Here is a 13,463-nt window from a genome sequence, read left to right on the forward strand (position 1 = left end):
GCATGTGACGAAACTTCCAAAATTTGTTGAAGATGGTTGATTTGGAGATGTTCTACAATTTCACTGCAATATTACATATTTATTTTATAATTAAAATTCAATGATGCAAGGTTTTACATGTTTTTCAATTGTTTTCAAACTTAAACTTTTTACACATGTCCAAGAAAGGCAATGTGGCAAGGTTTTACATGTTTTTCATTGTTATCAAACTTAAACTTGTCACATAAGACACGTGTACCTAAAAAAAGGAAGTGTTATTTTAGTATAAGTCAAAATGTCTCATAGGCAAAAAAAAGATTTCATAGAAAAAAAGCCCACCTACCTAACATGATATTTCACACACCACAGCCCGCATACGACTACAAACCCAGTGATATGGGCCAGGATGCAGGCCCGTGGTGGGACTAAACTCAGACGCACGCGCACCCAACAGTGCACAGAGCGCGGTTGCCACGACGGACTGCAACTGTGCCCCACCACAACTACCCCCACGTCCTAGACAAACCGCCTCCCCCACGTCCCCATCCCAGGCGTGAAAAAGCCCCAAATCGACTACATCACTGCCTCATTCCGAGAACCTCCATTGCCGCTTCCATCTCTTCTGCGAACAACCCACAAACATCTCTCTTCGAAGCCCGCAGTCGCAGGAGGAGGGCAATGGTGGAGGAAGCGTCTGCCAAGCGTCATTGTGACCAGACGTCCCACCAGAGCGGCAACCTCGACGTCGTTCACGTTCCCGGTAAGAAGCGCGAGTACACTGTAACCCTCACAGGGGTTGAGCTCCACGGCAAGGAGACGCTGGAGGTCGTCTGCACCAGCGAACCAGACAAGGCCGACGAGATGATCTCTAGGATCAGGAGGAGCGCCTGCGGCTCGTACCCCCACATCATGGGCGTTGATGTGGAGTTTACCAAAGATGATGAACCTCCGCAGATGGCAGCAGTTCTGCAGATCAACGTGGAGGGTCTCTACCTCGTGTACCACATCGCTACGGCCACAAAATGGTGAAGTATCCTACTCATTCACCCTCTTCCATTCATCAATACTGCTCCCTCAAAATTTCATTAGACTAGTTTCATAATAGATGTACTAGTGTAGTTTGTGAAAATGGATGCACTAGTGCAGTTCCTCAAAGTAGATGCACTAGAATATATTTTGACCCTCATGCACTTGATTAGTATCTGAAACTGTTGCACAGGATTAATTTGTGAGGTTGATGTACCAGTGTAGTTTCTCATCTTGATTCATTAGTGTAGTTTCTGAACTTGGTCTGGTGTTATTTTCACCACCAAAAAAACTTAAGAACTTGGTGAAGCAGAGGTATATGTTATTTTATTCAAAATAATAAAACTAAACTGGCACTAAGAAAGCAAATAGATCATTGACTCAACTATATATTCTGAAAAGAAAAATAACACGGTGTACTTGATTTTAATTTCAGAACTTTGTGTACTAATTTCTGAACTACATTCATCCATGACTTATACTGTATAAGCATCTACTCCATGTATTATTCACTTGTAAACCGTAAAAAACAGAAGATTACATCTTGAAAAATAAACACTAGTACTCCATGTATTCATCACTTGTCTCTCCCCTAGCAGGCCAAAGCGCCTCAAAGAGCTCCTACAGGAGGAGAAGTTGCTCACCTTTGCCGGTTTCAGCATTAAAAATGATAGGGACAAGCTGAAGTTGTCTGGTTTGGAGATAAACCCCAACAAGCACATCGTCATTCAATGCAACTGGAGAGTTCCATACAACAGAAAACCGTACGACTCCTTGGCTGATGTTGCAGCCAGCGTCATCCACCCATTCTACAGAAAGATGAAGAAGAAGATCGATAGGGAGGCAGACCATAAACTGTGGGGGGACAGCCCACTGCCAAATTACCTCATCGAGTACGCAGCAATAGATGCGTACGCCACCTACAAGTCGTGGAAGATAATCGACAACATCAAAAGAGGTCTGGAAATTTCAAAAGAGCAGGAAGCGGACCCCTACTACCGCTGCCACTATGCGGGATGAGGAGACATCAAAGTCTGCCTTCATGTTGCTTGCGCTTGTGCTTGTCGTTTATCTTGTTGTTTGAAATTTGTAGTTTGCTTTTCTTGGGTTAAACCAGCTTGTTTATGTGATGTGTGTCAGAGTTGAACCAGTTTGTTTATGTCCTGTTTGTCAGGGTTGAACAAGTTTGCTTATGTCATCAAGTACATAGTTTGCTTATCTCGTTAAATAAGTTTGCTAGCTTCCTATTTTGTTTATCCATCAAAACAAATATTCAAGTAAATTGTGAATGGAACTTTGTGGCTGCTCTTCAATACTCCCTACGTAAACTAATATAAGAGCATTTAGATCACTATTTTAGTAATCTAAATGCTCTTATATTAGTTTACAGAGGGAGTACTAGTTATCACTGGAACTAATCACAGAAGGTTGTGCCATGTGTAGTTTTGGTTCAGAATTGTATGGAAAAGCAAACAATTACTACAATTAGAACTAAACTCCATTAACCGAACCTACGAAAAAGGGTCCCCCAACCCCCCCAGCTTTATACTATAAAGCAACAGCACCAAGCATCCAACAACAAGTCAAGACAGATTCAAGTTCAAGGAAGTCTCAAATAACCGCTGGGGCAACAACAAAAAAATCCCCAAACATAACAAGTTCATTTCACAGCGATACATGGCCCATTTACTGAACCTAGATATATATAGATAGGTAAGGTAATACACGGCAAGTACTCGGAAACAAGAGCTAACATACCAAGTTCATTTCACATCGAAACATGGCCCAGCCAGTTCTAAATGAGGTTGATGGTGATCATCATCCTCAAGTCACGGCGACGGGTGTTCGCAACAGTGAGTAGGATGCCCTGACCTACCCAAAGATTCTTGCCATGAAGGAACTTCTTCCACCCCGCCCGGTTGAAGACAGTGCGACCGTCCGTGTCTACTGCGTAGGCACAGGTGGTGATGGAGCCCGTTCTGGTAAGGCGTAGTCCAGCAGTCATGCCTTCTTCATGCGGCTCGATGCCACATCTAACAGATAACCTCTTAGGTAATTTCTGAAAATAGTTGATATGATATATGAGCATGTCACGTGCAATTATCAGCAAATTATACACTTGAAGACACATATATCATTGGATTCAACACTGAGCATATATATCATCACATCACTACACTAGACGCTAATCATCAAATTACTACAGTAATTAAGCATATCATTATTTACTACGTACACTAACCATATCATCGCATATTACTACACTACATAAGGATATATCGCATTACTACAACACATGCATACCATAAAAAATTCTGCACTTAATGAATTCTACACATGGCATATCATCACAGTACTACAACATGCATATCATATCAACTAGTACACTTATTAAGCATGCATATCATGTAATTACCACAGTAAGTAACATACCATGAGATGCTATTTAACATTCGTCCTTGTGAGGCGGGTCACGAATGGCATCCCGACGTAGTCTTCACGTAGCGGAAGCATGTCCCAGATGTTGCACGTTTCATCGCCGCTCAGCCTCAGTCTTTGGGCATAGAGTGCTTCATCAAGTGGGTTCTCATCATCATCTGAATCCTCACCATCGTCCTCCTCATGAACTTCATCCTCACTATCGAAAATCAAATTCAGATAGATAACAGAAATCCCGGGCCTTTCTCCTCTGAAGGAGAAGCTGATCAATTCACCCCCACTAAGATGCAAGCGGGCGATGAAATGATCCCATTCATCTCCTCCAATCTGGGTTATCGTTCACCCCTTATCGACCTGCATAGTGTACGGCCCCCCGAGAGCGTCGAAGGTCACGGTGTCTCCGATGAGCTCATTGAATGCCAATCTCACATTGCATGGGACGATCTGTGCAAGAAGGAAATAACAAATAACAAACACAATGCATTAGTGGAAATAGCAATAAAAAACAAAATTAATGAACTGTCAGAAGGTTCATATAAATTGTTACCGCTGCAAAAACAAAAGTAGGCTGGAAGTAGATGCCGAACAACGTGGTAGTAAAAAGGTTGGTCCGGCACCGTGACTTGCACCGTCGACACGGTGCTTCCTCCATTCTACACAGAACATGTTGAACTCTAAGTTGAATTGTACGCTACCATAGTACAATACAAAGATCATACATATAATAAATCATAGTGATAATCTAAAATGCAATGCCTATTAAATCTGTTTACTATGATCAACCTAAAAAAGCAATGCCAATGACAATGGCAATGCCAGTATCATCTACCTAATAAATCCCAATCAGATCCAATCCAATGTTAGTACTACATACTATAGTGAAGAACGGATGAATTATTTTGATTTATTTTTTCACACATAGGGCCTCATTTTGATTTGCACAGGGCCTCTCTTTTCCCTGGTACGGCTCAGATCCTACACTACGACATCCATCAATCTATCAAAGAACCATCATATCCATCAACAAGTCATCTACCGCATGTATCAAATAAAATTTCTGGATCAGATCCGCGCCCGGAGGGAGACGCATGCGGTTTGGGAAGGGAAGAAGATTCGCGAGGGGGATGAGGGGAGATCTCACCTACTTGCCGGAGTTGGCGGCGGCCGCGCAGATCCGGCGGCGAAGAGAGGCGGCGTCGGGAGCTGGCGGCGGCGGCGCTTGTCGAGAAGGGGACGAAGAAGTTGAAAATAATGTGGAGTACTAGGTGCACTTAGCCAAATGTGGTACATGTGGTGGCGCGTTTGTGTGGATGACAAGGGGACCCCACGTGTCGGTACCCATAGAAAAAAATGGCATTTCCAACTGCCTCACGGGGATTCGAACCAGGGCCATGCGGGTGTGTGGTAAAGGGTCTAACCAGTTCGGCTGATGCAGTGTGTTCGGCTGAACCAATTTGCCTCTCCTTAAGACATTTATCCAGACACAGACACACGAAAAAAAAACCATGCACCGAGGCTGTGCTCCATGTGTGGCATAAGTGGTCCTGTGAAGCTGCAACTAGGACCAATGTTGATATATGTTGTTATTAGCTAGGGTACCAACACTATATAATGGCTTATGTGATCCTTGCTAGTAAAAAAACCATTATCCATGTTGGCCCAAGTGGCATGTTTGAGTGCAACGTGTCAATATTGGTGCATTTGGCCCTTATGGCATCCGTGAGTCCAAAGAGACCATGATTAGTGAAAACACATGAAGATTGCTATATGACGGGCCGTTGGCGTGTCTTGGTATGCACTGTGCGTGCAATGTGACTACGAAAAGTTGTTGCATGTCGAGACATAGTTTATCGGTGCATGTGGATCCTATAGGCTTATTTGTTCCTTGTTTGTGGGCATGGTGCGTGTTGGCCCAAGTGACATGTGTCAGTGCATTGTGACATCTATTAGTGCATCTGGCCCTTATACCAATTATTTGTGCAAAGATATCAAGATTGATACATGTCGATCCATTGTCGCATCTTGGAGTGGAATGTGACTAGAAGAATTGGTGAATGATTTGGACCCCTTATGGCATGTATCAATCTAATGAGACCAATGTTGTTGCATGTTGGTCAAGATGGTATCGACACGTGCAGTGTGAATATTACTGGTACATGTCCGTCGTTATAGCTCTGTGTGTCGAAGGAGAACAAGTTTGGTGCATGCTCTTGTGTGCCAAGATGTTATGTGGGAACAAAAAAAACTGTCAATAGTTCATTTCTGTGGGCCCAGAAACAATGAGAATTATTTCTGGAGTACCTATTTGTAAATTTTGCACAGTTCTAGCTGGGTGCTGATGTGGAATTTGTTTTTTTCCCGCGGTGCACTTACAAACTGGACTCACTTGTCACAAATCATGTCAACCAACCCAAAATGGCGGATTAGACCTAGCTGCAACAAATTACCCCAATATGTGTTCTTTTGTGCAACAAACCTGTAAAGTAGGTGTTCTATGCAAACGTAAAACCAAAAGTAGGTAATTTGTGCAATTTCCTCGCTAACCCACAGGTCAAAAAATAAAAATATATAAATTCATGACAAAAATTAAATGAAAGCGGTTGGGGCGTGCACGAGCGCACGACGCCACGCGTCTAGCCTCGGTAACTCCAAACGTCCACCCCCACACGCCAAATAAAGGCCGCCTCCCCCACCCCCGTCTCCCCCACCCCACCCCTGCCGCTTTTCTTCCCCAAATCAGCAAAAACCCTCTCCTCTCACCTCGAACCAACCTCCTACGAGCCAGCAACCACCTCCCTTGCCCTTCGTCGTCGGAAGATGAAGGCCGGCCGTGAACACGCGGCGGTGGAGAAGGACGCAGCGGTAGAAGCAGTGGAGAAGCCTGCTGTGGTCATTGCCGCCACGGTTGGCGCGGCCGAGGGCGCCGTCGCGACGACGGGAGGCGGTGCACCATCTGCTGTGACTGCTCCGGCCGCTGTCGCAGCGGTTGAGCCTGCGGTCGGGGAGCAGGTGGAGGAGTAGGTGCCGGTGCATCTGGAGGAGCAGAGGCTCAAGCGGAAGCGCGAGCAGTACAAGCTCATCGACAAGAGCTACGAGGAGGCCCACCTCGACGCTCAGGAAGTGCAGGACGAGACCGTCGAGTTCTACGAGGAGGTCGACGACGAGCTCTCGGAGGTACTACTCTATTCTGTTCTATTCTCCTACTCTGTTTTTGGGGTTTTCTCCCTTGGGGTTTTCTCCTGAATTGCATGCAGCACGGATTAGATTTCGTCCAGATAGGTTATGTTTCTTGATCTCTCCCTTAGGTTTAGGATTAGTACTAGTTGTTTCGTACATTTGGAAGGAAACCCCTTCAATCTGAAACCTGGCATGGAACAGTAGTCATGTAGGCCTAAAATCCCCCTGTGCGTGCAATAGTAGTCATAATTAGTTCTGCTGTAGAAAACGGTGTATTTGTTAGGTATCACCTCTTTGATTCATACGATTTCCAAAACGCAGGAATAGGGAAAACGTGGGATTAGAGTGGCATGTCATCTTGAATCCTACAGGATTGTATGAGTATTTGATTGTGCATACTAAAAACGTAGGATTCTTTCAGACAGGTTTGAGTGGATGGAAAATTTCCTAGAAATTTGTTTATTTAATGACAGTCAATAGGAGGATCAATGATTAATATCTAGAACATGAAAAGTTGACATGCAACAGTAAATATTTATCAACATTGCTTGAGCTTCTATAAATGGTAACTTTTAAAACATGTACTCTGGAAACAACTTTGAATATTTGCTGTTGGATGAAGCCAATCCAACGGTGGACAGATGGGAAATCCCAGCATTTTTGGCCATTCGATATCTTATTTACTACAAAAGAAAAATTCCAAGCATGCGTACTATATAGAATATTCCATTTGTAAGCTCAAGCACAATGCTACCTATGCACAAACAACCTCATAGCACTATGTTTCTCCATTGTTCTAGAATCTTGGATACTTTAACAGCGCAAACTCTTTTCTTCTAAATGAATTGCTAATGCTTTGAACTTTGTGAATTTGAATGCATAATATGCACAAACATTATCACTTTATTAAAGAAAACACACAAAAAATCCAATGCTACAGTAGCATAGCTATGTAAGTGGACCTGAAATAATTGATATTAACTGTTGCTTTCATGCCCAATGCACGTGTGCCTCGCTAGTACCAACAAGAGTATCAATGATGAGAGTTTAAATCAGTACAACCCCTGTTACAACTATGCTCTATTCCTCAATTGTGCAACCCATTATCTGGTTTTGCTATTCATGAAACTATGCTCCGTTCTTCAATAGTGGCAACCCATTATCTGGTTTTGGTATGCATGAAACCGGGCCACATCATCGAGTCATGCATTTGGTCAGTACTGATGCATGCAGTAACAATTTACCGCCACTGCCTGCCATTAACAACAAACATGGATTAGTTCTTCTCTTGCACAAATCAATCCATGAAACTATGCCACATCAGTAATCATGCATGCCAAGTCCATGCAACAGTACATTTCTAGCAACAAGATTTTCTATTGCATTCTTACTATATAGAATTTTCCATTACTAAGCGTAATCATAATGCTCCATATGCACAAAGCTGATACCACATTTTCTCCTTTCTTATAGAATCTTTCTTACCTTAACAGTGCAAACTTTTTCTATCTGCTTCATGATTTCCATATAATGAAGTGGACTATGCATCCTATTTTCAATCTGATTACCAAATCTGTTGAGACCTAGTAACATTTATTTAGTTGTCAGAAAAACTGGTTTATTTGATGAAAATCACGAAGCCATACAGCTATATTGTGAAGACATTTTCTGATTGCAGTCAGTAATTCATTGCAGAGTTTCTTATGTACGCACCCTATGTAATTATTAGCAACAAGGATGAGTAATTAAAGCCATAATTTCTTATGTTCACAACTGATGTACCTCAATCCAAAATTTCTCTTTTTTATACATAATTCATGACCTCATTCATATGTTTTGTTGTCTTCAAAATATCAAGTGAGGGCAATCTTTTGTTTGTTGATGCGGTAGTTTTACTTTGTAGTATGTACTCATCTAGTTTGAATATCATTAAATTAGATATTGTCTGGTATCTCTTTATGATAAAACCAGATCATACAACATATTGTTGCAAGAAATGGCAAGAAATGATCCTGTTTTTGGAATTATCTATTTTCAGTATGAACTAAAATATGTGCTTGAATGCAGTAAAGTGATTTGTTCATACCGTAAAACCTGAACACTTTAGTTAATTGTCAACTTAGATTGTACAAATAGGAGTACTTTAGAGGGGAGAACAGCTACGCATGCAAAGCAAAGAAAAAAGAACAAGAAAGATAACAAATAATACATAAACATATATTGAAATACATGAGGTACATGTTGTGTGAATATATCTGATTGATCATATTTTTGTATTCCTACTTTAGGAATGTACTTGATACTCTTATGAAATGCTACATTTCTGTATTCCTAATCTGACATAGCTGTCGATCAACTAACACACAAGAAGATGACGAAGACGTGGATGATAGTAAGGAGAGTAGGGACAGCAAGAGCCGCTACGTCCTCAGGAGGCTGCGGAATGGGGAAATCCCATGCCGCAGCGGATACAACAGGCTCTACGACAACATAGCCTGCCGCTTCTGCTGCGCGATTATCAAGAGCGACTACGACAACCTGATCATGCATGGCACCTATATCGGCCGTGGTAATGGGACTAACCGCAAGCCCCACGTCCGGGCTAAACATGCCGCTTTTGGTGCCTTCCTCAGGAAGTACGCGAAGGGGCATCTGCCATTCTACCTCCTGAGGCCTCCTCGTCCGGCCAAGATGCCGAGCATCTGATGCGCTGCTTGGTTGTTACTGCTGGCCCACCCTAGTTAAGACTGTTTTTATGTTATGGTTGTCGTGTGATACTTCTGCCCCACCGTACTGCTTGAACTTATGCGCCGGTTTATCTTTTGGGTTCTGACTGTTTAACGCGCTATGTATAAGTGTTTGGTAGTACATTGCTCATTTCTGGTAATGGCCAACTTCCAATGCTACGTGCTTAGGTACATGCTAACAATAATAAACATGGTTTTCTGAAGCAGCAGTGCTAATTTGTACATGATAGGCGCCTAATTAAGCGTCTACCCTGTTCTAATAAGCGTCGTTGCTTCATTAAACTATTGTTTATCTTGTTAGCACCTACCCTAAGTGCATTGCGGTCAAGCTTGCCTAATACCTCCACTATGGTGATATATGGTACATATATGTTATGACTCCAACTGAAGATGCTAATTCTATATCTTGCACTGAATTTGGTATGTTTAGAAATGATGACATTCAAGTTATTTCTATGGACAGTTAAACCATTATAAATGAGCTTGTATTAATAGCTGCCAAAAGTAGAGCACACAAATGTTTGCCAGGAGTACATACTGCCATTTGAAGCAAAACAAATGAGCATGCATTAGTAATTGCCAGAAATGTAGCATGCACATGATTGCCAAAAGTACCCATTGCCACTTTTTGACATGCACTTAGGTTGTACTATAAGATATTGCCAAAAGTACATCATGCAAATGATTGGCAGAATGACCTATTGGCAGTTCAACCAAAAGAACTGAGCATGCATCCCTAATTGCCAAAATTACATAATGTTCGTGATTGCCAAAAGTATGTACTGCGACAGCAGAGATTGCTATATTGTGGTATGTTATCATACCCTACTTTTTACGGTCTTAGCTGGTGTTAGCAAGCCATCTTTCACCGCTCGTCGATGCACGTTTGATAAAGTTCAATCACCAAAACGTAAATGACAAATGTATCATAAGTAGTGCTAACTATAGTGCTACCCAGTACGTACCTAAACTACAATTTGGTTAACTTGAATGGGCTCGATATAGCTTGTGATGGCTTGCATGATCGTCTTGACATCGAAGAAGCCACTTGTTTAGCAATGGTCTTGCTATCAAATTTCACTCTGAGCTCTTCCATAGTTGATGTTTTTTAGCTTGCACTTCATCGACAAGCTTCCTCGGGCGTCCACGTCCTCTCCGCTTTTTTGGGGAGCTCGGGGTGTCGGGATCTTTTGGGGAGCTCGACGTGTCTGACATCTTGCACTCAACAGTACTGATAATTTCTGGACATCGTCTTCTGAACCCATAGGTTGCGATGCAACGTGGGCTTCATATGTCTCCGCCTGTAAAGCCGACATGAGTGCATTCGGTAGCGTCATGACACATATGAATAAAATAAAATATTCGTGCTTTTTCCCTAACCGTTATGGGGTACTTGTATGTTTCCATGCGAAGACTGTTGCAATCTGAACGCAGCAAGCTTGAAACTATTTTCTAGCTCAATATATCTATCTGTGACTACATTTGATAAGCGACACATATGTCAGCACAACGTTCAGTCATAAGATATTCTACAAGAAAATATAGTGTTTGGCTCACCTGCTCCACTTTGTCGGTAAATACTTCACCGTTCCATGTCAACATGTACTTCAGTGTGAAAAACGCACATGAATGCCTGCAGTGTTCAGTTTAGGTTTTAGTAAACTTGTACGTGTCGGCAAGGAATAATTTAGGAGGTCGTACGTACCCGTCATTCTGTTGCGGTATGTCGTCATAGCGTACTACTTCCCAGTCGGTAAATTTGATGGGCTTAGCTGGTGTTACCAAGCCATCCTTCACCGCTTCGTCCATGCAGGCCTGAATCGCCTCCACCTAGCATAATACGAGTATTACGATGGGTTACGGTGATTTGGGAGTTCATGTGCCATGCGACAGTAAAGAGGCAGCAAGATAAAGCTTACAAGAGCAGTTTCCTTGGACTCGTCAAATTGATTTTTCAAGGAGTTTAGGATTTGCATCTCTTCTTTGTCGAAATTGAACACCATTGCCATCCAGTGGTTATCATTCACATTCAACGGGATGTGGACCTGCCGTAAAGTCAAAGAGGACTCATTCCACGGAATAATGTATATAAGGTAACAATTATGCTTCGGGGGACCCCTGAAATATTTCATCTACACTATCTATTACGATATATGAAACTGAGGAAAACGATTACCTTCCGGCGTCCTACAAATTTATTTGCAATACGCTGAACCCACGAGCTTCCATGGCCCTTTGGAATAACCCCTTTTGTTTGTAAAAGCTTTCTGGTTTCATTGGGGGATATGACTGAGGTAGTACTATCAGTCTCAACTCCGCTGATGTGAGCATACGCCATAATAACCTGCCAAATTTGTAATCATATAATGATGTGCCAACAGTTCAAATAGTTGATGTACAATGGAGTACAAGGGGCTTACATCACCACAGTTGTATTTTTTATCGTAAATTGGCTTCAGTTGTTCCGCTCTTAGGGGAATGTCTCCGATTTGAACGACTTCAACAGGGCCGTGTGTTCCCCGGATGAAAATGGCTGCCTCTTTGTCCTCAGCGGTGAGCACGTAATCATTATCAAACAGAGGCTTCAACGGTGTGATTCGAGGATCGTCCTTGTTTGGCAGGACGTGTCTGGCACTTGGTGTTGGAGTCGAAGTACGTGGCGTGGATGCGTCGAACTTAGGAGTCGCCATGAAGGGATCACTGCACACATTGACTTGTTCCTACAACAACAAAAAATGGTCAATTATAATTAGTTTGGTAATACTACTTATGTGGTGGGCCATAATTATTACCTCGACGCCTGCTTTCTGTGACTCAGATTGTCGGCTGACTTTACTTTTGTTTTTAATTCCTGTAACAATTATAACAATAATGAATATGGAGGAACATATTCGTAACAATAAAAAATGCACAACATGACATACCTTCAGTTCCCTCCTTAAGTCCTTAATTTCGTCGTCGAGCAGCGAGAGCCTAGGATTACTGCCAGATTTACTCTTAGTGTCGATTAACTCTGCGGTCGGGGTGAGGAATTTCGCGTCAAATCTATGCTGAAATTCCATTAACTGTCTGCCTATCTTCTTTTCTTGCTCAACACAACGTGCATTCAGGGCTGCAACTATCATTTCCACCTGTGCAAACGAAATAACACCCCGTTCACAAGAAATCAAAATGAATGAGTTTCAATGCGACCTTTTACTGATCTTGGAAAATGAAATTTGTCTTTGTTGGGCTTACTTGGTGGCTACTCATATTTTGACCTTGTGATTGTGCTCGAGATGAATCACCTTCATCCACACGTACAAATTTTTGGCTTCCTGGATCCTTTCTATTGTTGGCCTCTAGTTGTCGAGCACAAATTTCCATCACAACCTTTGAATCATGTACAATGAATCAGTAGTAGCAAATAAATAACCGGATATATACATGGGTCAAATCTAGAAACACACCAGTCCTTTATGAAGACCTCCTGAGGTGTAAGCTTCTGCTCTTATTACGCACGTGCATTCATCCCATCGTGCGACCTATGGTGGGGGTATAGGAGTATACATCAATTTGCCGGAACGCAGGTGCTCCCAGTACCAAATCTTCACAATAAATTACTTCATCAATATAGAGAGATATAGAAAAGAAAAACAATTGTACAATGTTAACTAGTGATGTTGCACTAACCTGAAACAGAGGTAGATTTCCCTGTAGAGATACTTGATCAAGAGAGTTAAATTTGTGTATGGACATGAACAAGTGTTTCATTGTGAAACATCCCCAGTTCAATCTCGGAAGGCTTTTAATATCCACAACAAGTTTAAGGTATTTCACATCGACATAAGATTGTGTTGTTGGTGCTAAAACTGTGCCAATAGCGAATAGAACGAACCGCGCCAGGAAATCATTGTCCGGTGTTTTGGAACTTAAGATCTCTCTCTCAAGGTCAGCCAGATCAATGCTCCCATTTTTTTGAAATGTGTTAAACAAATTTGGATCCGGTGCACTTTCCAGCTTTTTATCGATATCCTCCCCTTCTATCACAAGGCCAAATATATGGTGCACGTCTTCTGCGGTGATAGGAATGGGTGTTTTACCTATGGTAATGGA

At 42.3% G+C, this 13,463-nt stretch overlaps 1 protein-coding gene across 1 annotated transcript; it reads left to right on the forward strand.

Moving 5' to 3' along the window:
- Window positions 1-657: 657 nt before the first annotated feature.
- LOC141042721 (uncharacterized) lies at window positions 658-2,025 on the forward strand. The gene is made up of 2 exons (XM_073511599.1): window positions 658-1,004; window positions 1,605-2,025. The coding sequence occupies exons 1-2, from the start codon at window positions 658-660 to the stop codon at window positions 2,023-2,025; spliced, it is 768 nt and encodes a 255-aa protein (XP_073367700.1).
- The last annotated feature ends 11,438 nt before the right edge of the window (window positions 2,026-13,463 follow it).

Source organism: Aegilops tauschii, chromosome 3, assembly GCF_002575655.3.
Source record: "Aegilops tauschii subsp. strangulata cultivar AL8/78 chromosome 3, Aet v6.0, whole genome shotgun sequence".
Lineage (NCBI taxonomy): Eukaryota > Viridiplantae > Streptophyta > Magnoliopsida > Poales > Poaceae > Aegilops > Aegilops tauschii.

Excerpts from the sequence above, each read along its gene's own strand:
- LOC141042721 (XM_073511599.1), top strand. The coding sequence starts at position 658 with ATGGTGGAGGAAGCGTCTGCCAAGCGTCATTGTGACCAGACGTCCCAC. Across the intron at positions 1,005-1,604 it reads ATCGCTACGGCCACAAAATG|GCCAAAGCGCCTCAAAGAGC; the intron begins GTGAAGTATCCT and ends CTCCCCTAGCAG.